Source organism: Phoca vitulina, unplaced genomic scaffold (genome assembly GCF_004348235.1).
Source record: "Phoca vitulina isolate PV1807 unplaced genomic scaffold, GSC_HSeal_1.0 scaffold16, whole genome shotgun sequence".
Taxonomy (NCBI): domain Eukaryota; kingdom Metazoa; phylum Chordata; class Mammalia; order Carnivora; family Phocidae; genus Phoca; species Phoca vitulina.
The window spans coordinates 11,873,875-11,899,805 of record NW_022589719.1 but is presented as its reverse complement, the minus strand read 5'-3'; the positions used below and the strand labels follow the sequence as shown (position 1 = coordinate 11,899,805).

General features: G+C 44.4%; 1 protein-coding gene across 2 annotated transcripts in view; it reads left to right on the top strand.

Moving 5' to 3' along the window:
• Positions 1 to 22,632, top strand: part of WT1 (WT1 transcription factor) — a 41,544-nt gene extending 18,912 nt beyond the window's left edge. Inside the window, exons 5-9 of one of the 2 annotated variants that reach the window (XM_032414862.1) lie at positions 12,533 to 12,629; positions 15,563 to 15,713; positions 19,187 to 19,276; positions 19,881 to 19,973; positions 22,511 to 22,632. In XM_032414862.1, coding sequence (XP_032270753.1) covers positions 12,533 to 12,629; positions 15,563 to 15,713; positions 19,187 to 19,276; positions 19,881 to 19,973; positions 22,511 to 22,632 — 553 coding nt within the window. The remainder of the gene's footprint in view (positions 1 to 12,532; positions 12,630 to 15,562; positions 15,714 to 19,186; positions 19,277 to 19,880; positions 19,974 to 22,510) is intronic. The other variant, XM_032414861.1, reaches the window with a different exon arrangement.
• Positions 22,633 to 25,931: the final 3,299 nt, after the last annotated feature.

Below are 25,931 nucleotides of genomic sequence, written 5' to 3'. Positions count from 1 at the left end.
CTAATTTTTATTAGGATATGTTTATATCCGCAGAGAGAAACTCCTGGAAACATTTACCGAACTAGTAACTGTAGTTGTCTCTGGGAAGATTAGAGGGAGAGGGGGAAAGCCTGATAGAGATGGGTTTAAGAGATCCTAGGAGGGGATAAACTGGAGGCACTTGTACAAAGACGCTTGCATGGAGTTTTGCTGCAAAAAGGAGCAAAGAAATGGGGTTCTAGCTCAATGAGGATAGAATGTCAGGAGAAGGTGGTTTCTTAGTGTTTTGCTTTATTTACTTATATTTAGAGAGAAATACCTGCCTTTTTGTTTACTGATGAGAATGATCAAGAAGAGGGAAAAAGTTGGTGGGAGAGGATAGAATATGCTGGAACACTGTCCTTGAGCGAGAAGAGGCTCCATGGGTAACTGGCCACTGGGTAGCTAAGAGCTGGGATAGGTCATCCAATAACTGTTGATCTGCAAGGGCTCTTTGTTTATAAGGATATTAACCCTTTGGTTGTCCTATGTACTACAAGTATTTTCTCTGATTTTATTTTGACTCTTAATGGTTTTGTCTTTTCCTGTCAGAAATTTCTACTTTTATAGTAAAAGTGATCAGTTTTTGTTTTATGGTTTCAAGTTTTTGGCCTTAGTATCGTGTCTAAAAAGATTTTCCCAAGATTTAAAAAAAAATTTACTTATTTATTGGTATTTCTTGCTATATTTTTAAATTTACTTTTTATATTTAAACATTTAGTTCATCTTGAATTTATTTGGCAATTTGATTCCACCTTGATTTGTTTCTAGAGGACTAGCCAGTATCCCCAAACTATTTTGAATAATCCAGTCTTTCATCATTAACTTCAAATATTTCCTTTATCAATCCTTGGAACCTATCAAATTCCTTGGGTCCATTTCTACATGCTTTACCCTCTTCTTTTGATCAGTCTGGTTCTTTTTGCCAAGTATCAGGCTATTTTCTTAGCCCTAATTTTATAGACTCTTTAAATATCTGATAGAAAAGTTTCCTAGCATTGTATTTCTTTTTTCAAACTAATTCTGGCTATTATCTCTTGTTCATTCTTCAAGATGACTTTTAGATTCCTCTTGTTAATTTCAAAGAAAGTCTTTATTGGGGTGCTTGGGTGGCTCAGTTGGTTAAGTGTCTGACTTGATTTTGGTTCAGGTCATGATCTCAGCACCATCCGGCTTCACACTGGGCGTGGAGCCTTCTTAAGATTCTCTCTCTCCCTCTCCCTCTGCTCCTCACCACCCTTGCTCATGCACAGGCACTCTCTCTCTCTAAAAACAAAATAAAAGAAAAAAGAAAGTCTTTGTCAATATTGGTTTGTTAATTGTGACAAATGCACTCATTTGTGCATTTGTGAGTGAGATGTGAGTAAGAGAGGAACCTGGGCATGAGATATATGGTAACTGTCTATATTATCTTAGAAATTTTTCTGTAAATCTAAAACAATTCTAAAATAACAAGTTTATTTTTTAAGTCTTAATTAGAATTCTGAGGGGATTGCATCACGTTTAAAAATTAATTTTGGAGAAGATTGACTTTTGGAAAAAAGAGCTAACCCTTTCTTCAAGAATGTAGATAACAGGGGTGCCTGGGTGGTGCAGTCAGTTAAGCATCCAACTCTCGGTTTCAGCTCAGGTCTGATCTCAGGGTCATGAGATCGAGCCCCGCATGAGGCCCTGAGCTCAGGGCCAAGACTGCTTGGGTTTCTTTCTCCCTCTCCCTCTGCCCCTCCCCCTACTCTCTCTAAAATAAATAAGTAAATCTTAAAAAAAAATAGAATAAAAGAACGTGGATGGCATTCCTGAACATTTTTTTCAAGTCTTGTTCTGTGTCAGATGTCTCCATTTTGAATTTCTTCCTTTTCGGAACTTTTTAGCAATAATGCCTCTGACTTCAAAATTTCTTTGAGAATGAGTGTGATTCCATGAATATTACAAGGATTTTCCTTTGTGTCTTCACCTTGAAATACTTTGTGGTGTTACTAACATTCGTTTGGAGGGTGGGACCTGTGGAAAAGATGATTAGGCACACAGCCTTCACACCTGCAAGCCTCCGTTTCAGCTGGAGAAGCAGGGGACATCTTAATCTTAAGAGCCCCCGTGCTTGATCCTGGTGTTTTAGGGAGGACAGTTTTTTTTTTTTTTATGTAATTGAGCATAGTTGAGTAAACTTTTTCAGATTCAAGAGTGTGCAAGCAAGCTGGGTAGGAGCCCTTAGGAATCCGGGCTGCAAAGCACCTGCTCCATCTTTCCTGGGCAGGGCTCGTCTCATGTGGATCTGCGACAGATGTTCTTGGTATCTAACAGCAGTTTCCGGCCAGAGAGCCAAGTCTGTGAGAACAGCGAACCCAGCGAGTTAGATGAAATTGGGATTCTGATAAACCATCACCTCAATACCAGACACATGTAAGGAGAGATCCAGAGATTTCTTATATAGTCTGATTGAGATGGTCTATGAAAATACAGTTCCTGTGTGTGTGTGTGTGTGTGTGTGTGTGTGTGTGTGTGTGTTGAAGCAGGAATGAAAGTCATGCTGAAAAATCATCTTCCAAGTGGTAGGGGTCAGTAAAATTGTGGAGTTTTTGGACTGTGTTCTCTCCAAACTGTTGTGAGAAACTGGATTTATTTTTTTAAAGGTTTTATTTATTTATTTGACAGAGAGAAACACAGCTAGAGAGGGAACACAAGAAGGGGGAGTGGGAGAGGGAGAAGCAGGCTTCCTGCTGAGCAGAGAACCTGACATGGACATGTGGGCTCGATCCCAGGACCCTGGGATCATGACCTGAGCCGAAGGCAGACGCCTAACGACTGAGCCACCCAGGCGCCCCGAGAAACTGGATTTAAATATTTAAAATATCTCTTAGCTCTGCTCTGAATGTTAAATAGGAGGGAAAATGTCACTTGGAGGAGGTTTGTGTACCGTTTCAAGTGGTGAGGAAGTCTCGATGGTTCGTAAGGGCTGATTTATACAAGCGTTGTTGTCAGGCTGTTAACCATCCAGCCCGTGTCCCCTGTTAAACAGCAGCCGATGACCAGGTTGCATGAGAAGTGAAGTGAAGTGAAGACATAGGAGCCATGACTATAAAGAAGCTTTCAAAAGAGGAATACAGACTAGGTTTTGGTAATGATAGCATTGTTAGAACCAGGAGGCGTCTTCCAGAAGGTAATACTTTGAAGGGACCAGTACTCATTTATAGATACCACGTTTTGAGAAATTCCCTGAAGAAATAAATCCAGTGACTTTTGGGTAATTGCTAGATTAGGTATGGATCAAGACTTTTTCTATAGTAGGTGGTAGAATGCCCGTTGAACTGGCATAGGTCGAAGGGGAAATTTAAATTTAGTAACTTAACTGTATTGTATTTTAAAACCCCATGTCTGGATTCAGGGGCTCAGACGATGTCATTAGAACACTGTTTCACTGTCTCTTGTCTCTGCTGTTTTCTGTGCTGGCTGCCTTCCCAGACTGGCTCTCTCCATTGTAACAAAAATAGCTCTGGTTTCGGTCATCTACGGCCTGACAAGAATACCTCTCTATTGATTCTTCAACAAAAGACCCAGGGAAGGCTCTGACTGGCCCAGGTTGGGTCATGTGGCTGGAGAATTCAGTGATCTGATTGGCCAGATCCTGAGCATGTCCTTACCCCTGGAATCTGAGGGCGGGATTAGAAGAAAAGTGGAAAGGAAAAGGGCCATGTTTCCAGAGGAAGGTGGGATGGATGTGGATTGGGCAGAACAAGAGAGACTCAATAGAGAATTAAAATAGACAAAGTTAGGGGGCCGTCCAGGTGGCTCAGTCCATTAGGTGTCTGGCTCTTGGTTTCAGCTTAGGTCATGATCTTGCAATTGTGGGATCCAGCCCCACATCAGGCTCTGTGTTGCTCAGTGTTGAGTCTGCTTCGATTTCTCTCTCCCTCTCCCTCCTGCTTACTCTCTCTCTCTCAAATAAGTAAATAAATAAATAAATAAATAAAAATCTTTAAAAATAAATAAATAAATCAAAGTTAGTAAAAATGGCGTGAGTCCTCTTCCCCTCCAGATAACTTTGGAGCTGTTTGCCCATAGGGATGTATGATACCTGGAGAGAGAATAAATGAAGGATGGTGCAGGGAAGCCTTCTTTCTAATGCTCACGAGAAAAGCACTCATTAAAAGGTACAATAGTTAGAGTTATCATAGTATACTTTTTAATTGAAAGTGACACAAGATAGATTAGGTTTTTGTTAAAAGTCAAAAATGCATCTTTTTCTTGAGATCTGAACTGAAATGAAACACCTGAGGGGAGGAGGAAGACTCAGATTTTTTGAGTAAAAAAATAGCTGGTTGTTTTCTGTAGACTATACTTCCGGAGGAATTTTATACCATGAACCATCAGACTGCAGACATTACTTATATTATTGTTTTTGTTTTTTAAGCTCAATCAAATTTAACTTGTTTGATTCATTTTTAAGTTCTAGGTTCTGTGCTGGATTCATAAAAGAAACTGCATCTTTTGTATATTCTCAGGAACAGAATAATCCTTTGGCTTTTATATATTCCCATTGATTTGTTATATTCCCACTATAAATGATGAAATTACACAAAGAAAAGAGAATGGCTAGAAGGCCTTGCTGATGATGTCTGTGCAGAATTTTATTTAAATATTGCCCTTAGCACATCACATTCAGGCAGAGATAAAAATAGCATTCATGTTGAGCTCGAGGTGATTGTGTAGGTTGCTGCCACCTCTGATTTTGTGCAGAAAGAGAATTTAATATATATTCATTTTCCCGAGTCAGATCTTCTAAGTGGATATGAAAGTGACTTCTGAAAATACTCTGGCTACAGGGAAATTAGATTTTCATTCAGTAAAGCTCTTCAACCTACGAATTCTGGTGTGACCACTAAGGCTTCTTGGGGGAAGTTCCTGTTCTTTTGGCCCCAAGTCCTCCAGTTCAAGTCCAACTATCTCTATGCATGGTGCATCTTTGTGAATGCTGAGCATTTGTGCAGAGGCTTATTGTTTCATTGGGCTTGGTTTTATTTTGTTGGTTGTCCTCTCTTAAATCTCTTTTATGCTATAACTGTCCTTCTCACCCCTAACTCCTCTTTTTTTTTTTTTTTTTTCTCATGTTACTGATAAGTTGGAGACAGCAAGTCGTTTGGCCAGTAGAGTATCTTCCAATCTGGATTCGGCAGATTGCTCTCACAGCCTTTTAACTTCGGGTTTCCATCCCCTGTGTTGCCTATAAATAGGTAGTTAGATCTGGAAGCTTGCTTAGATTTAGGTTCTTTTTTTCTTTTTTTTTTTTTTTTTAGCAAGATTGGTGTGTTTAGCCTCCTCTCTTGTGTTTAACCTTTAAGGATGCACACTCTTTGAACACAGTTCCAGTATCCTTTTCCCTCAAAAGTGGCCCACTAGACAGGGGTGATGGTTCTCAAGGCTTGCAGCAAAGTGTATTTTCAACACCAAAAGGAATCAAGCATTTAAGCGTCTCATATATATAGCCTGAGTATTAAGGATGGACAGAGAAGAGGGGTTGATGGGTAAATTCCATTTTCTGGATATGCAAGAGTTTGAAGTTCTCCCAGGTGCTTTCCTTCAACCTGATTAACTCTGCAGAGGTGAGAAGACAGAGGTGAAGGGGGAGGATGCCCACCTGGCCAAGGACTAGAGGTGGGAGAGAGAAGTCACAGGTGGAGGTTTCCCCTTTTTGAATATTTGTATCAAATGCTAATTACCTCTTTCTCTTTTCTTTTTTCTTTCTTTCTTTCTTCTTCCTCTTCTGTTGATAAGGGATTTCAGGGCAGCTCTGGTTTTCCTCATCTGTAAAACCTCAATTCCTTTTTATTAATCTTCTTGTGCCTGTGGAATATCAAAATTAATCATTTCTAGAGAAGCTACTCTTCTAACATCAAGTTTTTTTCTGGGCCAAACCTCAATGTACAAGTTTTTAGCATGAAGAGGGCTCATAATTTGTGTTATATGAGGGACATTCTTCTCTTTTTTGCAAACTTTCTAAGGACATGTGTTTATGTATTTTAAAGCTGTCTGGGAAAAGCAAACTTTCTCAGGATACATTTTTATGCATCCTCAAGCTGTTTAGGAAAATGGGCAGCCCACACCACCACCAGGAATGATGCAGCATAGGATCTACTGATAACTGTTTCTTCTCAGTTTATTTTCCCAGTTAGGTGGAAAGAATTTTTTTTTTTTTTTTGTAAAAATTGTGCTCAGTTTTGATTGTTGCTCTGTTGCATGTAAGCAGGCCATTTCCATCAGCTAGCTTTGTGCTTTCCTTAAACCAAAATGAATGTTGGGCCTCAGAGCAGAAGCTTGAGTGTCCTGAAGAGTGAGTATCTTGACTTGTTCCTCATGATTGCTCCCCTTCTCTTATCCTACCCACTCCCACGACATTTTTAAACCATCAGCAAGCCTAATTTCATTCATGCCACTAGAAAAAAGAGCTGGGAATTAGTCAAGGGTCTTGATGATAGAAGTGAACCCAGGATGGGGTTATTCCACCAGAATTGTCTAGCTAGTTTTGAAGGAAGAGAGCTGTGCTGACCTGGACTCAAACCCCATCTCTGCCACTTGCCATCTCTGTGACTTTGGGCAGATAACTCAGTGTCTTCTTAAATCTTAATATTCTTTGCTGTAAAATGCAGGTCTTACTATTAAGTCCTAGTGAACATTTATTGAGGGCATGTCATGGGCCAAGCAGTGTGCTTTACTTACCTAGTCTCATTTGATGCTATAAAGGTCCGATGGGGAGGTTCTGTTTCTCTTTTGGACTAATCTAGATTAATCTGGAGAAAAAGGATCCAGATTAATTTAACTCTTTCAGATGTATCTGCAAGAAACTGAGTAAGTCTGGTTCTCTTGGGAGAGAGGGTATGGGAGGTTGAATAATGACCCCCGAAGATATCAAAGTCCTAATGCCTGGAACCTGTGAATGATGCCTTATGTAGCACAAAGGACTGTGCGGGTGTGATTAATTTAAGGATCTTGAGATGGGGAGATCATCCTGAATCATCTGGGTGGGCCCTAAAAGTAATAAGTGTCCTTATAAGAAGAAGACACAGGGGGAGATTTGACTACAGAGGAGTTGTAGGGGATGTGATGAAGGAAGCAAGAGGTTAGAATGATGTGAAGAAGGGACCAAGGGATGCAGGCAAGTTCTAGAAATTGGGAAAGACAAGGAAAGAGATTTTCCCCTCAGCCTCCAGAAGAAAATAGCCCTGCCCACACCTTGACTTTAGGACAGGGAGGCTGATTTTAGACTTCTGATGTCCAGAATTGTAAGGGAATAAATTTGTGTTTTAAGCCATCAGATTTGTGGTAATTTGTTACAGCAGCTGTAGGAAACTGATTTGCTGGAATTCACACTTTTCTGCCTATAGCTTCAATGTTTAAACCCACTTGCAAGTGGGCCAATGAAATTTAGAGTGAACCACCGATACTTGTAGATGATAAGTGCTTCTGGATTTTGTCCTCATGGCATTGGCCATGTCTGCTGTACAAGTATAGCTTCTTTTTAAGCTTTCAAGAGTTTAGAAGGTTCTGATACTCAGTTTTCAAAGAATCAGGTGCTTCCCCACCTCTACGTTGTTGCCATGTGGAAGGAGACAACAAAATCAAGATGGAATTTTCCAGTTTGTAGCTTAAACTTCCTTGCACAACCTTTAAACCTGAGGCTGCAAACTGTGGCCCTCAGGCCAGAGATATTTTGTCTGATCTGACAGTGATTCTATAAAATCTCAGTTATTTGCCAGAATTTTTGATTGATTGATTGATTATTTGAAAGAGAGCGGGGGCGGGGGGGAAGAGGGAGAGAATCTCCAGCAGACTCCCTGCTGAGCATGGAGCCTGACGTGGGGCTTGATCTCATGACTCCGAGACCATGACCTTGAGCTAAAATCAAGAGCTGGACACTTAACCACACTTAACCAACTGAGCCACCCAGGCGCCCCATTTGCCAGAATTTATAGCTGAAGCGATCTCATATAAAAATCTTGATTTCTGACTTTTCTGGAAAATGGAAAGGTCTGGCAACACCTGGTTCATATAATTGCCAGTCCCTGGCTGAAAGAACAGAGTACTTACTTTCTTCCTCATTATCTCTGTTGGAAGGTAGATCTAGCCACTGTAAACATTTCTACCCTAAGGGAGGTTTGGGTCTCTTGATTGCTCAATCTGGTGGGATTCACACTCCATTCTAGGGCTGCTCCATGAATAATAACACCTTGTCTCTGGGTCATGATAAATTTTTAGCCCACAACTGTCCAAAGCTTTGTGATTCCTTTATTTGGAAAGTGCATCATTGGTCTCAGAAATCTCTTCACTGGGTGGTAGCTCCTTGCCCTTCTTAGAAGGCTTTATGGCTCCAGACCTCTAAAAATTCTGCCTTCACTCCTATTTGGTTCATCTACAGCATAGGCAGTGGAAGTTTTTAAGACTAATTCTCTTGGAGGAAAAGCTTGGCTTTACTTGACCATCTAAGCTAGTAGCTGGGTCTATTGTTCCAATGGCAGCCACCATCATCCTGAGCCATTCTGTCTCAGGTTAACTCCTGCTGATGACATTTGTCCATCCAAATGACTAGATTTTCTATGATGGCTTCCCCCAGGTTGCCTCATAGAGAGAACTTTTAGAATCCTATCACTTTCTGAATACTAGTGAATGATTATGTGCATTGTAAATATAATAGTTCCCCACAACAGCAAGGAAGATCCTCCCCCACCCCTTTTTAAAAAATGGAATCACAGAAAAGGTGATTTTCAAAGGTAGAGATAATATGAAATGGGATGGAAAGCAAATGTTTTGGAAGCCAAATTGAGTAAAAAAGATTTCAACAGTTGGGGATGACTTGCTAAAAGAAATAAAATGGATTTTGAAGGATAAATGTGTAGTCTTGAACTGCAGTTAAAGAAATCGTATCTTCAAGCTCAAGGTTGGAGATATGTGCCTTAACTGGGGTTCATGCTTGGACATTGAGGATTCTATTTGACTGAGGAGGACCATCGTGACCTGAGTGCTAAGAAGTGATGGGCCCTTAGATGTGTTCATCGAGCCCTGACAGCCTGTGAGCCTAAAGCATTGTGCTGTGTTTGACTGGCATACTGATTTGGAAAAATTTGCAATGGAATCCCTTCGGGGGAGGCATGTACTCTCTGGTTTTATTCATTTATGGTACACCCCCAATTCTTAAGGTTTTTGTGTTTATGGATGGTCCTCCTTCCCCCCTCCTTTATAGTAGCACTCTTCTGGGGGCACTGGGATCCATTTCGAGCCCACACGTTGAGAGAGAATTAACAAAGGAAGGGGATCAAGAAGAGGATGATATAGATAGGAAACGAATCAGACACCAGTTTCTGTCATAATCACTGAGAGAACCACAACTCTCTACCTGGTCCAGTACCTGAAGGACTGTCATGTGGAAGAGGAGTTAGATTCAGTCCTTCTCATGGAACATTTATAGGCTACACACCTTCAGTCACCAAGCGGAGAGAATACAGAGAGGAGCAAGTTGGTCTTTGTCTTCGAGGCCGAGTTTACCCCAGAGCAGAGGGGACCCACAGAGATGGCTGTAAAACACACAGTCTCTGTGGTTCTCCAGAAGACAGAAAGGAAGAGGCCAATTTAGGCTTGGCTTAGAAAGGCCTTTCCTCACGATTAAAGCCCTCCCCCAATGGAATGGGCTGCCTTAAAAACTTGCCAGCAGTCGTATTTCCAACTGTTGAAGACAAGCTACAGGAGTTTGGAATGAGGGTTGCAGTAGATGACTTTTCTCCCTCTGTTAGTGTATGGTCCCAAGACCACCGACCTGCTTTCCTTTACTTACCCAGAGAGAGTGGTCACCATGTGAAATGCTTGTGGGTTGTACTCAGCGTTTTGGGCAGACCACACGGGGAAGGGTGTTGGTTTGCAGGGTTTCCAAGTGTGGAATTGCACTGATGTGTCGTCTGTCTTCTGGAGACGCCAACGTCGGCAGGCAGGGCCCAGCTGTAGTTTTTATTCACGGACCTGGGAGAAGAAGCAAGGGGCGTATTTGGCAGGTACAGTCTTATTTCTGGTTGCTTCTTTTGTGTGTTGACTGCATCTGGCTCTGAGGATCATGTCATTACCTGTGAGTGGGGCAGCACTTCCTTTCCTGGGACAAGTATTTTGAGGGAAGCCTATTTCCTATGCCCGCCAGGAACCCAAATAACATCATATCCAGCGATTAGCTGCCAAAATAAGAGATTCCTAATTCTTCCCCTTTGATAGCAGAACTTTAAAGTAATTCAGATTTCTGTTGTGTCCCTTACAGATCCCTCAGCCTTAGAAAATGTGTCACCTTTGGCTCCATGCAGAGACTAAACTGAGCAGAGGCAGCATCTCTTCACGGCCTTCAGGCAGAATGTTCTGGCAGTGTCCTTCTTGTCCTGTCCTCTCTCTGCTACCACATGGCCACTGTCATCAGCTCTCGCATCCTCACTGTCTATATAATGTGATTGTAAGGAAAGCAGACAAGGCCTCTTTCTTGGCAACTACATTTTAAGGTTCAGAGAGGCAGATGTTATCTGGATTTGGCATTTCTTTCCAATTCTTGCATGCTTAACCCCGGTTTAGTTCTTTGGGACATTTCCCCCTACCCACAGATATGTCAGAAATCACCTGGAGGATGTGGAGACGAAGTGTAGTAAGTTGAAGTGAGCAGAACTGCCACCCAGTTCCCCAAACTGCTATCATTGCTCTCTGCAAGGGAGACAGGCAGTTCTTTCTAAAATGCTTGGAGCCAGAATTCAATGTGAAACCCCACAGCTGCTGTGGCTTTGGGACGTGTGGACAAGTCAGTCATCCTGGCAGACACCCTTCCCCTGCAGGGTTCTCTCCCCTGGAGAAGTGGAGGGGAGCCAGCCCCAGGGTTTCCCCACACCCTCAGCTGGAGTGGGCCGACCGGCCAAGCTATCTGCCTCCTACACCGGGACCCGTGGAGTCTCTAGAGTAACAGAGGCAGAGGGCGGAGGTTCTCAGCCCTGACAGCAAGTTAATTACACCTGGAGGCTTGGCAGTGGGGGAAACAGTGCATGGACCCCATGACTCCCCAGAGTTAATTTTGTAAAGCAGCTTTATAAATTCCATATACCGAACAGTTCACGCATTTGGAGTATACAAATAAATGGTTTCTAGTATATTCAGAAGGTTGTACGACCATTCCCACAATTTTAGGACATTTTCAGCAGTCACTCTCCCATTCCCCCCAACATCCCCAGGCCTAGGCAGCCAGTTACCGATCCACTTTCTGTCTCTACAGAATTTGCCTGTTCTGGACATTCTGTTTAAACGGAATCACACAGTAAGTGTGTCCTTTGTGGCTGGCTTCTTCACTTAGCCTGTTTTCAGGGTTTGTCCACATTATCGTGTATCAGTACTTCCTACCTTTTTATTGCTAAATAATATTTCCTTTTATGAAGATACTATAATTCGTTCATCCGTTCATCAGCTGATGGACGTTTGGGTTGATTCCACTTTTCGGCTATTATGAGTAATGCTGCTAATAAACGATGTGTACAAGTTTATCTGTAGATACATGTTTTCATTTCTCCTGGGAATATACCTAGAAGTAGAATTTCTGGGTCATATTGTAACTTTAGGTCTAATCTTTTGAGGAGCTGCCAGACATTTTCCAAAGCAGCTGCACCATTTTACAGAGGCATTTCATAAAAGCTCCCTGGGCTGATTCTAGATGTGATTATAACGTGCTTCCCATGTAGATAAGAATCCTTACTCTGCCTCATTTGGAAGTAAAAGCACAGCAGAATAGGTACCAGCTTTTACCTAAAGGAGAGAATAGTTTTCGAGTCTTCACGTCTTCCAAGTTGTTCTTTTCAGCATTCCACAGCCCTCAGCTCTCGCTGGCAGCCCAAGATGAACCTGAGCCCCAACTAGAGGACTAGCCAGTCTAATGCTGGGTAGGATTATCCAGCGTCCACTGACGCCAGGGCTTGCCTGCAAAGAGTGAAGTTGATCTGGAAAGCTGATCTGTAGGTTAAGTGCGGCAGGGCCACAGATGTGTAATCCCCACTTCTGAGAATGTGACATTTCTTCTTTGTCATCACTTTCTTGGTGCTATCTGGTAAAAACTGAGTCATGATGTGCCGACAAAAATCCATTGCACTTAATGTGGAACTTGAGGTATCTACTCATTCCTGAGATATTCCCAGCTGTCAGTCCTGCTGGCTAGATGGTAAACAACTTGCTGGGGATGAAATCCTGCCACTATGACTTTTCCCAGCTTGTCTGAGAGGCGTAGACCCAGACGGCCGGCCTGTGAGAACCTGAGCATGAGGGAGGGCTTCGAGTGGTGACTCCAGGGTTGAGCGGCCCCGCCCTTCACAGAGGCCTGTTTCCAGAGTAGCCCCAGTGGAGGGATGCAAAAGCCAACTGTCCTTGTCCTGTGAGCTTTTTAAAAACCTTCCTTCTGCTGCAGATGCGCATTTCCAGATGGCACCTGTGGACCGACCTGAGCCTTGTTGTCCTTTCTTTGTGTTCGCAGCCACAGCACAGGGTATGAGAGTGATAACCACACGACGCCCATCCTCTGCGGCGCCCAGTACAGAATACACACCCATGGCGTCTTCAGGGGCATTCAGGTGAGAACTCGAGGTGGCCTCGCTGGAAGGGGACTTCTATGCCTCTTTCCCTTCTCAACAGCCTTTCTTTTCCCTGCTGATGGCCATCTGGCCATGGTAAGTCTGGTCCTAATTACAGGCTCCTTTGACAATAGGGACCTCTCCACTTCCACTAGGGCAGAGAGGACAGCCTCCTCTCTACAGGTCCTTGTGACCACGGCCTCGTCCCTGACTCAGACCAAGATGCTTCTGGCAGAACCCCATCCCTCTCCCCTTGACTGGTTAATTCACCTTTCCAGGTGGGCTGTGCAGCTCTTGCAACGAATGACCTGGACCCTTGGCTTCCAAGTCAGACCCTTGACTTGGTCTGCATTGTCCAGTGCCCGAAGTTGACTCTTCTCTTGCCAAGTGTTCTACTAATAACAGTAAATAATGACACTAACAGCACCACCATGTGGGTGCCGGACACGTTCTATATGCCAGGCAGTGTGCTGAATTTTATATACGGGCTTTTTGTCTTCAAAGACTTGATTTTTTAGAGCAGTTTTAGGTTTAAGGAAAAATTGTGCAGAAAGTACAAAGAGTTCCCGTATCCTCCCTCTTCCCCCTCCTCCCTATTATTAACATCTTGCCTCAGTATGATACACTTGTTACAGTTGATGAGCCAGTATTGATGCATTATTATTTTTTTGAAACATTATTGTTAACAAAAGTCCATAGTTTACGTCAGGGTTGGCTTTTTGTGCCATGGGGTTCCACGGGTTTTCTTAAATGCATAATGCCACGCATTTACCATTACATTATAGTACAGAATAGTTTCACTGTCTAAAAATAAAAATGCCTGTGTTCCACCTATTCATCTCTCCCCTCTTTCTCTCCTCCCCCTGACAACCACTGATCTTTTTACTGTCTCTATAGTTTTGCCTTTTTCCAGAATGTCGTACGGTTGGAATCATACAGTATGTGGCCTCTTCAGACTGACCTCTGTCACTTAGCAATATGCATTTAAGGTTCTTCCTTGTCTGTATTTTGTTTTTCCATTTAGTCCTCAGTGCACCTTTACAGGTGGGTACCGTTACGTCCATTTTACGGATGAGGAAACTGAAGTCCAGAGAAGATGAGTGACTTGTCCACAGTCACATAGCTAGTCATGACATGAGTCTTGTCTAATTCTGGGACCCCTGTTTTTAAGCACCGTGTTGCATTGCTTCTTAGGGAGACAAAGGGCCGTGAACAGTTTGTGGGGGGAGGGGCCTCCAAGGAGAGTGAGGGAAGTAAAGTAAAAAGGTAAACATTTTGGAGAATTCGGGAAAGTCCGTGGCAGGCCACCTCAGCAGAGCCTCTTTGGGGAGGTCAGAACCGCACATGGTTACCAAGGGTCTGCATTTGTGACTTTCACTTAGGAGTGACAGCAGTGATACTTTCACGAGAATAGTCAGTATTCTAGAAGTAAGTTGTGTGCGAGCCAGGTCCCCACATGAGGTGTGGCGCAGGTAGCTCTGAGATGTTCTGGTTGATGTTTCCAGGAGCATCATGGTGATATAATAACGTGCTCCCTCTGCCCAAACCTTCCAAGGGTGACAATAAAGGTGAGGGTGACAGAAAGGCGAAATCCGATGGAGGTACAGGAAGTCATTCCAGTCTCTCCTCCTGGCATCCTCCACCAGGGTCCTTGACTGACCTTGACAACGCGACTTTTTATCCTGTTGCTGTGTGTGCTGCATCTAGATTGAACCAAAGGAAATGAAGAAGCCTCTTTTGCCTTCCTTTCCACAAAGCCCGGTTTGTGAGACTCACTGTCACAGCTGCTGATAGACTCCAGACCTCACAGGTGTTGTTTCACCACCGACTCGTTTTCTCCTAGAGTCTGATAGTCAGACGCAGCTGGCTCGCCATTTAAATTTACGTCACCCTTTGACCTCGAGACCCTGTGGCCTATCAACAGCAAATTTGTATGTCACCACAGTACTTCTCCTTCAAAAAAGGTCTCACAGTGCAAGGCAGTGAGAAATAGAATCTAGACTATAAGCATGGTGTGGAAGATGCACAGAGCACAGGATGGGTTAAGCTCAGAGGCAGTTCTGGGTCTTAACACAAAACATGGATGTGCACTTTGGTCTTGACTTGCACATCTGTAAGAGAATGAGGAGGATTCAGTGGCCCCTGGGGCACTCCCACTTCTCCTGTCCATGAGTCATTGATCCTGAGAGCCGGAAGGAGACTTTGTTTCTGTGTCCCCTTAGCACCTTGTCATAGAGAACTGACCATACACGGACCCACTCCCACAAGGTGAAGGGACATAGGAAATCTCCGGAAGGCAGACACAGTGTTTTCTGGTCTTACTATTAAGTGATTACACTGGCTACACTATTGGACTCTGGTGGTTTCAGCCCCTTCACAGAGAGAACCCCCAATTCTCAGGGGCTCTTCCTTCCTTGTCACTTACTCCCACCTGGAAAGCCTGGTCAGTTTGGGGTTCATTCAGTATCCCGTGTTTTTCTCTTAATAAGGACTCCCCCATACATGGCAGACTGGGCCTGAGGTCATGTGGCCGTGTGTCCAAGTGGGAGGAAATAGATCCTGGGACTTTGGACTTCCAAACCTCAGTGCCTCAAGTGGAAAAGCTGAGAGACAGGATGGATTGGGAGCTCTTGCAGTCACCAGCATTTCTTTTCTAGATCGTCTGGATCAGCAACCCCAAACAAACTTCAGTGAAGTACCAGTTCTGGTTGATCAGTAGTGATGATGTTGGCGTGATGCACTGTAGCATGTCCTGATCTGTCATCCATTAGTGATGTCTGCTGTGGGCATCTGGGGTATGGATGGGAGTGGTTTTAGGTCTTATATCTGTCATCCCTTCTTTGGGTATTTTCTAAAGCTCACTTCCCCTCAGGACTGACATGAATGTTCACATGTGGCTTAAAGCCTCCATTTCTCTTACACTCTGCTCGTAGGATGTGCGACGTGTGCCCGGAGTTGCCCCGACTCTTGTCCGGTCAGCATCTGAGACCAGTGAGAAACGCCCCTTCATGTGTGCTTACCCGGGCTGCAATAAGAGATATTTTAAGCTGTCACACTTACAGATGCACAGCCGGAAGCACACTGGTAAGTGTGTCCCCTGTCCAGCCTTGTTTCCCGTGGCCTATGGGCAAGGGTAGTTCAAGAGCTCCTGTTCCTGCCTGGTCACACTGCTAAGGACACAGGAAATTTCTTGGATTGACAGTAGGCAATGCTTTGAAAGGTCTGGCCAAGGTGATAAAAAAAAAAAAAAAAAAGGCTGCAGGGGCATTTTGCATCCTGACTGTCCATCCATTAATAAAGAATTCAATAAACTATCTTCAGGAGGGCAGAGCAGAGTGGTGGAAAAAGAATTCCACCAAACTAAAGAGACTTAACTTGTGTTTGAATTCTGGCTTCACAACCAAGTGGTGAGACCTTGAGCAGTTACTTAACCTGTCTTTGAACTTCATTTTGTCTCATGGAAAATGGAGTTGGTAACGCATATCTTATTCCAGTGTTAAGACTAGATTCACTTTTTTTTTGAGAAAGAGAGAGAACAAGCAGGGGAGGGGCAGAGGCAGAGGGAGAGACAATCTCAAGCCAACTCCACGCTGAGTGTGGAGCCCAATGTGGGGCTTGATCTCATGACCTGAGACCATGACCTGAGCTGGAATTAAAGAGTCAGATGCATAACTGACAGAGGCACCCAGGCGCCCCAAGTCTAGATTAACTTTTCCATCAAATTAAATGCAGGGCATTAGATATGAAGCACCTAGTATAGTATCTTATGTCAATAGGACTGAATAAACAATAGTGTAACTATCAGAATACTATTAGCATCTCTGAAGAGAGAGGACCTATTCTGGGAATTTGGTAATCAGATCGTTTTGAGAGATTGATGGGCAAGGTCAATAAGACTTAAGGAGAGATGGTCCAAAGAAGAACTGAGCTGTGTGGGTTAGTAATACCCAACCAGATAGGAATGGGAAAATGGATTTGTAGGTTTAATTTTTGTTTTCAATCTTAAAAAAAAAAAGATTTTTGATGATGTGTCAAGGAAAATTGGATTTTTCCACAGGTCAAGGGATCTACCTTCCCCTGGGAAAGAGAATTGGCCTCGTCTGGTTGTTGGCCACCTTGAGTGTGAACAGCCATTTCACAAATGTTTGCTCTTGGCCTGTGGGCACTGGACGGGAGTGTGGTTGGGTCTCCACTGCAGGGAAGCAGTGGGAAATACAGGCTTTCCTACAGGGGGGCTGGTGGTTTGTTTGTTTTTTTCCCCTGTAACTGGAAAGACAGTTTCATTGTTACAATTACCCTTACTATTTTGTTATGACTGCTTATTTTGCTTTGGGGAAGTTGAGGAAGAGAGTGAGCTGCATTCACATCTCTTCAGATCGTTGGACTTTGCTAAGTTGTTGTGTTTGGAGGATGCAGTTCTAGAACAAACCTGAGTTTGCACTCAGTAGACCTCATGCTCTGAGGCTAAAGATGAGAGAACTAAGGGCCTGGTATATTTTTACATGTTTCTCCAAATGGGATCGTTTGAAAAGTATCTGTGAAGGTTATAAAGAAAAACGATAAAGTAAAATTGTGGCTGGAGAAATGCAAGGGAATACGCTGAAGGCAATATGGTTGTAGAAACCTTGACTGGGGAAGAGACACTTAGCAAGAAGTGAGGGGGAGATGTCTGTGTGAAATGGAAGCTGTGGACAAGGTAGCCATGACCCCCAGACCCACGGGAGGCTTTAAGAAGCTCTTCTTTGTGGAGGACAAGGAGAGTGGCCTGGTATTTAACAGTCCTGCAGCCCTTTTCTTGAAAGAATGCAATCTTTTCTTATCTACGTATGACAATAGTACGACTGTTATATTAAGTACTTTTATATTAAATATTTTTTATGTGCCAGACTCTCTACATGGATTATTTCATTTAATCCCCACACACTGACCAGTTATCAGGTGGGTAGGATATAGTGGAAGCAGGACCCATGCTCGTGGCTTTTAACTCCCAAGTCACAAACCCCCTTCTCAAAGAGTTGATGGTCTGTTTTGGAGCTAGGATACGCACAAATGAAGAGGGATTAAGAGAGTATATGACAATGTACTAAACCAGAGGCTGGAGGAGCTGAGAAGAGTTGCTGGTTTGAGCTAAAGTCATCCCAGAAGGAGGAAGCGCTTGGGCTAACCATCAAAGGGTCGGTAGGGTGCGGTAGAGGAAGGAAAGAAGGAGCAGAGGCAGAAAGGCAGGGAAAAGAAATGCGACTGAGTAGGGCTGTTTAAGTATAAGGCACTGGGCTAGATATAAATACAAAGTGAAGGAAAGGCTCCTGCCCTCAGGATCTTCCAGCCCCTGGAGGCAGGTAGCTCTGGACACAGCCTACCACGTTAGATGTTCTGTAATACATTCTGTACTGAGGAAGAGAAGGGCTTTCGATCTGAACGTGAGATTTCCAGGAAGCATTGCTGAGGAAGCAGGCGGATTGGTGAGGGACATACAGTCGACTTTTTGACGGGGAGGAATGAATGTGGAGATGGGACAAAGGGCATTTGGTGCGAGCGAAGTGCAAGGCAGATTTTGGGAATGGTGAGCTCTGGTGTTGCAGGAATACAGATTAATCAGGGGAACAGAGGAGGTTACGAGGCCGGAAAGACAACGAGGGAATGCCCTGAAAGAACAACTGGTCCCGGGATGGCTTCCTCTCTATCCCAGAATACCGGTGACTCAGAATTCTCATAAGAAGTTGGGAAGGCCCAAGGTCGCTCAGTGCACTCATGGAGCTTCGTTCGCAGTGTTCGGCTGAACTTCCTCTAGCAAGGACAAGGGTGGGGCTTCTCCCTTCTGAGGCAGGAGCTTGTGTAATCCCACTACTGACTTCTCTCGGATAAAGGAATACCGACACCTTTCTTAATACTTTGGTTCCTGGTTTCACTTGAGTGTCTCACAACCATGGAGCTGTTTAGGCTTGATCCAGAAATGAGAAGTCCGTAGTAGAGAACGCCGAATCTTCAGGCCGTAAAACATAAAACACTTATTACATGGGGCCAGCTCCAAGGCCTATCCATCGCAGAATTCTGCTTCCAACTCAGTTGAGGAGTTAAGACTTCTTTGGCTTATGATTTATCTAAAGATTCTCTACCAGTATTTTTGGAGCATGCCTCTGGGCTTGGCACTGGGCGAAGGAGCCCTTTATGTGGATGGCCTGGTTCAATCTGTTCATAAATCCTTTGAATTTGTGAGATTATAGGCTCCCTTTCTCAATAAGGAAATGGCACATCACCCAGAGCTTTATGTTGCAGAGCTGGGTGTGACCCTCGTGTCCGGCTTCAGAACCTGAGCTCCCCTCCACTTATAACTCAGAGGTTAGGGACCATCCTCATACAACCAGTCCCCCATTCTACACTCACTGTCAAGAGCCTGTGTGTAGGAGGGCCTTGAACCTCACATAGCGGCATGCTAACAAGGTCTACCGGCGTGCCTTAGGCATTTTGGGATCCCTCAGTCCCCGTAGGAGAGGTTGCCTTTCATGCGATCCCCATTTCCAGCAGCATTTTCAAACGGCATATATGTCTTCCCCAAGGTGAGAAACCATACCAGTGTGACTTCAAGGACTGTGAACGAAGGTTTTCTCGTTCAGACCAGCTCAAAAGACACCAAAGGAGACACACAGGTTTGTAGGCTCACTTCTCATTGCTGGCAGTTATGTTCTCTTGGGTTGCAGTTGATTTTGTGATTTTCTTTGTTGTTGAATGTGGATGTGAGAGGGTTAGCCATTTGCTTAGCTTTTCCCAATCATCATGTTCCCCCCCCCGCCCCGCCCCCCGGAGATTTTCCTTTTCTGAAGAAAAGAAAGACAAGGAAACATCCCACATTTCTCCTGCAAACCGCAGAACAGTGGGATCCCAGTCGCCATGTGTTGATGATACACTGAGTAGCAGTGAAGACCAGGGTGGTGGAGAGCATGATCCAATTTGTAGAGTGTGATTCACTTTTTCAGTCTTGGACACAGCCGAGACTCTGGTGGAAAGCTGGACGTTTGTGGTTAAGGAATAGTTGTTCCCCAGACAGAAGCAGGTCATCAGGGATTACTGTGCAGAATCAGGTGGTCTGTGCCAGGCCTGGGGCATGGGGGACATCTGAGGGAGAGGCAGACATCATCACCAGGGGGCTGGAAATGCCTGGCTCGTCCGGCCACCTCCAGGAAGCTGGCCCCGGGGGCCTCATTATGCTCCCACATTGTTAGGGCTGCGGCTAGACCTTCTCTGTCCATTTAGGTGTGAAACCATTCCAGTGTAAAACTTGTCAGCGAAAGTTCTCCCGGTCTGACCACCTGAAGACCCACACCAGGACTCATACAGGTAAAACAAGTGCGTAAACTTTTCTTCACATTTATTTTTCATTATTTTTTAAAAAATACTGTTGAATGAAGTTGTTTGTGATGTGAGAGATTGGAAAAGACGAGTGTAGAAGTTCTGAACAAGTTTAAAGAGAGAAAGAACAGTGCATGGCTGTCTTTAACTAATAACATTGTTTCAGAAGGGATGGGATGGGGACCACAGAGCAGAAGGGAGATGTGAAAAGAACACTCTTTTACTGCGTGTCCAGAACGAAGGGAGGAGATGAGCTAGGTCCCCACTGTTACCAGTTTGCTACATTATACTGTGTCACTCAGTTTGATTGGATCATCAACTTTACAAACAGCAGAAATTCTCGCAAGCCAAATATCTATTCTTCGGAGAGCTCACATTTCATGACACTATTTTCAGAGACCTGAATCCTTGCTGGGCTAAAAGTTAATGTCCCAGGAGCAGACATGGTTTCTGCCAGACTCATATCAGCCTATGGATATTATTTCCTTTGTACTAGTATAGAGAGGGGAACAGGACGTTTATTCACTGGTTGCTGAAAGTTTTTGCTTTTCCACAAGCTTGGTGTGATTCATAATGAAAATAGCACCACCTTTGTTGTGTATTTTCTAGCTTTGGAAGGAGGGCCAAGGCTTAGGGTTATCTCGCTGTATCTTTGCAACATCCTTCCTTGTAAGAAGAAGAAGGTAGGCATGTTTTATCCCCATTTTTCAGATGAGGAAACCGAGGCCCGTAGTGATGAAATGACTTGTCTACAGTCCCAAAGCTAGTAAGAAGCAAACCCAATTCCTTCTGCTCCCAGCCTACCCTGTCCTACAGCCTTCTTTCTTGGTGAAAGAGCGTAGGTTCATCTCACAGCCCAGGGAGGATAGGAATCAGGAAGAGAGCCAAGGTCAGCAAAGCTGAGTGCCATTGAGAGACTGAGGAGAGTGAAGACCAACAAGAGAAAGGGTTGGGCTTTGTCCATGGGAAGATGACTTTTGACAGCATGGCTGGAGGTTGGGGTGGACGGCCAGGAGCCAGATCAGGAAGAGCAGAGGAACAGTGAGTGGGAGGTGAGGGAAAATATGAGGTCATGAGCCCCCGTGCAGCTGCAGATTCTCAGCCCGAATAGGCTGCCATTTATAGACAGGGTCAAGGTACCCATGCCCCAGAGTTGGTGGGGTGGGCATCTCTTTTGCTCTACTCAGGTGCCTCTCGTGTTTCTTCTTTTCCTTAGTCCTGAGCTCATAATTTGGTGAGAAAGTTATCGTCCCTTTTATCCTGCCCCCCCCTCCTCCAACCCTATGCGTATCTGTATATGCACAAAATGGCCCGTGTCACTGGCAGACTGTTTTACCCCATATTTGATCAGCCCCCAGTTCTGACCCTGGGACAGCGCCTCCCCTGGGACATTCCTCCCTGTGTGTCCCAACCAGTAGTTCTCAGAGGAGGCAAAGTGGGACCAGTGATACCCTGGGAAGATCTCCCCGGTGGAACAGACATTGGTTCCCGTGGCATTTTTATTTAGGATTAAGCCACAGCTCGATCTCCGTAAGGGCCAGGCCTGGGAGGTGGGGTACTGCCAAGGGCATGGGCTTTGGAGTAGACAGACCTGGATTTAAGTCCTGCTTGGGTCTGCCCTCACTAGCGGTCTAGCCTCATCTCCAGAGTGGGGATACTAATGCTTGTCTTACAGGGCTGTTGTAAGGAATACATGAAATAATGTATGTAGATGATGCCCAGCACATGGCTGGGCATATATTAGGCATTTCATAAATGCTGATTATCTTCCCTGTCCAGAATGAGGCTTGGAAGGAACTTCTGAGAGCTCCTTGGATGGAGTGGCCTCGATCTTTTGGCAAGCTCGTTAAAAATCTTAAAACCAAAAAAGAAAAAGAAATCTTAAAACCAAAAAAGAAAAAGAAAATCTTAAAATCATGCCTCAACTAGAACGGGGATTATGCTCTGAGTAACACTTTGAGGTAAAAGAAGCAAATTATATCTGTGCAAACTGGTATCAGTGACTTATTTTAAAATACCCAGCCCATCCAGAATATCTCCACAGGCAGAGATAGTAAAGCTACGGTCACGCTCTACTATAGGAGGGCAATCAGTCAGTAATATCCAGGGTGATGATCCTGAGCCCCTGGAGCCCAGTGAAGCTCAATTCCCTGGGAAGACAGTGCAGGGGAAACATTCATGCAATTCACAAAACGGTCTAACAGCAAAGGTTGAAACAAATGTTTTCCCCTCGATTACATACAAATTGCCCAGACACTTTGATTAACTAGACTCATTCCTTCGCTGCCATTTCCCCAGTCCTCTGACTTAATAATATTTCATACTTTTTATAGTAGTTTAATCCTGAAGAACGCAGAGGTGCTGCCATTTCATGGAATGGGCCCATGGAATGGGCCCGATTTGTTAGCCTAGGGGAAGAACTAGAGGGAATTGGGAGTGGGTGCCTTGGGATGATTTAACTCGGGCATTTGATAGTTGAACTTGTGCCCAGTCTCTCTGCCGCAAGCGTCTCTGACTGGTAATTGTGTCAACAGGTGAAAAGCCCTTCAGCTGTCGGTGGCCCAGTTGTCAGAAAAAGTTTGCCCGCTCAGACGAATTAGTCCGCCATCACAACATGCACCAGAGAAACATGACCAAACTCCAGCTGGCGCTTTGAGGGGGTCCGACCGGGGGACACGTCTGTGTCCCAGGCAGGACAGTGTGTGAACTCCTTGCAAATCTGACTTTAAAATTCCTCCTCACTCACCTCTCTGAGAAGGAAATGGCAGGTGGTCTTCTTCATCCAGCTTCCAAGACAAGATGCCTGTACTACTGGATCCTACCAGGTTTGCCCGGAGGCGTTGGGCTTGCTTGGCTTGCTTTTAGTTGACTCAGAGGCCCTGGAGAAGTGGCTGACAATGTCCAGTTAGTTAAAATCCCATCTCTGCCATTTGGTCTGGATTTTCCACTGTAAGAAAAGCCATTGTTGATAATGTCCCCCCGGCCCCCTCTTCTTCTCCTTTTACACTCCTTTTCACTAGGAATGGAGTCATTGTACCATTTTCCATCATAGAATATTTATAGGCCAGGGCATGTGTATGTGTCTGCTAATGTAAACTTTGCCATGGTTTCCATTTACTAACAGCCAGAAATAAATCAGAGAGCAAGGCACTGGGGCTGAGTCCCATCCGACATTCCGGAGGTTAGGCAGGCCGCGAACCTGGAAGGCAGGATGTAATGCTACCAGGCACCTTAAAAAACGTGTGTGTTTCAAGCAGCTGAAGAAAGAATCAGAACTAACCAGTACCTCTGTAGAAAAATCTAAAAGAACCTTCCCGTTGAACTAATTATGTTAACATTAGCACAATGCTGTTGAGAAACTGTGCTTGGAGATCTGAGATTTTGGTTTTGTTTATTTTCGACTTTTTTGAGTTGTAATCACATGCATCTTCAGAGATGTACATATCTCCTCACACAAAGGAAGTCGGATTCATTTTTATCATCTGGGGTGTCCTTAGAGTGTACAGACCACGATGGGTATGTGGCTTCAAGTTGTAAAAATTAAAGTGATTCTAGAAGAAAATTGGGCTGGTCCAGAATCTCCACTGATAAGACTGTTGTTAAGTAACTTTGAGTCTACCAGTGTATGTGACAGAATGAGACTCACTAGTGTGAGGAAATCCATTGTTTAAAGGTGGTTGAGTGTGTGTGTGTGTGTGTGTGTGTGTGCACGTGTGTGCTTAAAGGAGGGTGTTTATTATTTACTGTTGCTTGAAATTACTGTGTAAATATATATATCTGATAATGATTTGCTCTTTGACAGCTAAACTTAGGAAATGTATAAATGTTAGATGCATCACTGTTTTGGTGTTGATCTTACAACGTATCAATGATAACACTAAAATGTAACCTGCATTTTTCACTTCACTCTCAATTAAAGTCTATTCAAAAGGAAAGTGGCAAGATTGTGTCAGCTGCATTGTGTTCAAACCTTAAGAACAGTTGAGACTGTCTTAAACAGGTAAGAAGATGCTACCGGACATCGATGATCACTAGTGTAGTCTATCCATGTCCTGACTACTCTCTGTTTCTTTCTGTCAAACCTCAGAAGGCAATTATCCTTCCTGGAAACAGCCAGCCTCGTAAAGTGATAGTGCTCATGCTGTGGTCTGATGGGTCCGTGGATGGCTTGGTGGGAAGCGCGTTCGAGGGTTTATTTTAATCAGGCTATCCTTGTATCACTTGTTATTCCAGGTCAGCAAATGAGAATAGGGATGCTAATGATGACTGGTCTCTTCTGGAAAGTTCCCTGGGACATACTGCAGTCAGGAGGCCATAGGCTGAACACCTAGCACAACTGAGTTGGCAACTGTAGTTGCTATAAATCAGCTCAGCAGGTTGAAAAGGGCTTAGACTTTCCAGGGCAGCAGAGTCTAAAAGCAAAGGTCTACATTATGTATAAACTATGAACTCTCTTTCTGGTTCTGGTGTACGGTGGTCTCTCAGCTGTAAATAAGGAGATTAATTTGGTGCCGCCCCTCTCAGCTCCAGTAGCTTGGAGTGCGCATGGGTCCAGGTTTCCTTTCTTCATTTACAATGTATCCAAGAGCAGACAGCAGCTCAGCCACAGAGACCCTCTTCAGCGGCTCAGAGTTTGGGCTGCCTAAAAGTCAGGTCCTGGGGCCCGTCTTCGTTTGCATCTGGCTCTTGCATCACTGTTAATTATAGCTAGTATGGTGACTCATTTGTATCAGCCAGTTTTATCTTTTCCTGCCAGAAAACAGCATTTCTCTGGAGAAGCTCAGGACAAGCATGGCCAACGTCAGCAAGTCAGAGCGAGCCAGGTTTCACAACAAAAGCAAAGCCACATTGTCTCAACTGCAGGAGGAAGACCAGAGATTCTCACACAACCTTAGCGGTTTAGCGGGCAGCAGTTAAGGTCATGGGCTTTGGTAAACCGACCAACCTGGATTCAAATCCTAAATCACTAGTTTCTTCTGTAAGGTAGGAGCAACAGATTCCCCGGCTAGATAGGATTATTGTGAAGATTAAATTTGAGAAAGAAAGAAAGAGAGAGAGAGGGAAGGGAAGGGAAGGGAAAGAAAAGAGAAAAGAACAAAGAAAAGAGAGATCTAGGACGTAGCAAAGGCTTAATAAGCATTACCTAGGAAACCAATTACCCAAGAAGTCACCTGCTAATTTCCTTTAGCTCCGCCCCCCGGACATCCCCTAGCAGTGTCCAGCCATCTTCATCAGTCAGCTCTGCAAAATGACAAATCCATTTTCATATACCCCCAACCAGAGGTGAGGTTTGCAGCAATAGGGCTCTTGCCAGCATCCGTACAGAGATGACATCTGCTTGCTCTGTGTCTTTTGTGAAGCTCTGGGCGGCAGTGAGTGTGTGCTTCTGAGACCCACGGAACTGAGCATCAGTCGATTGTCAGGGTGAAAGTTGGTCAGTGGGAGTTCTCTGCCGCTCCAGTAAGGGGCTCTGTTTGGTGCACGTGTCAAAATGTGCATTTTTCCCTCTTGCTTTACTATGGCGTCTAGTTCAGTATATGGTTCAATGTCTTTGAAAGCCCCCTTCTCCTTTGCTGGATCTTCGCAGACTGTTCCAGTCATCCGTAGCCCCCTCATGTGTGACCTTGTGTAACATTCTAAATACATAACATTAAAGAGTAACTTCGGTGGGTGTAGCGCTTTGCCATCTAGGACAATCTGTCAGGTCGACAGGGCAAGTATTATTGCCACTTTACAAAGGAGGAAGTTGAGGCAGGACTTGGTCTTGGTGCTCTGTATCCACTGCACCATGCTTGATGGTGTAGACTCGCACTCTGCTCCATTGTTTCAGATCAGAATATCTTCCCAGCCAGACTGTGAGCTGCTAGAGAGGAACAGGTCTCTCCCTTTCCTGAGTTACTTATAGAAAGGCCTTCTCAACCTTCAGTGACCATATGCATCACCCGAGGAATCGCG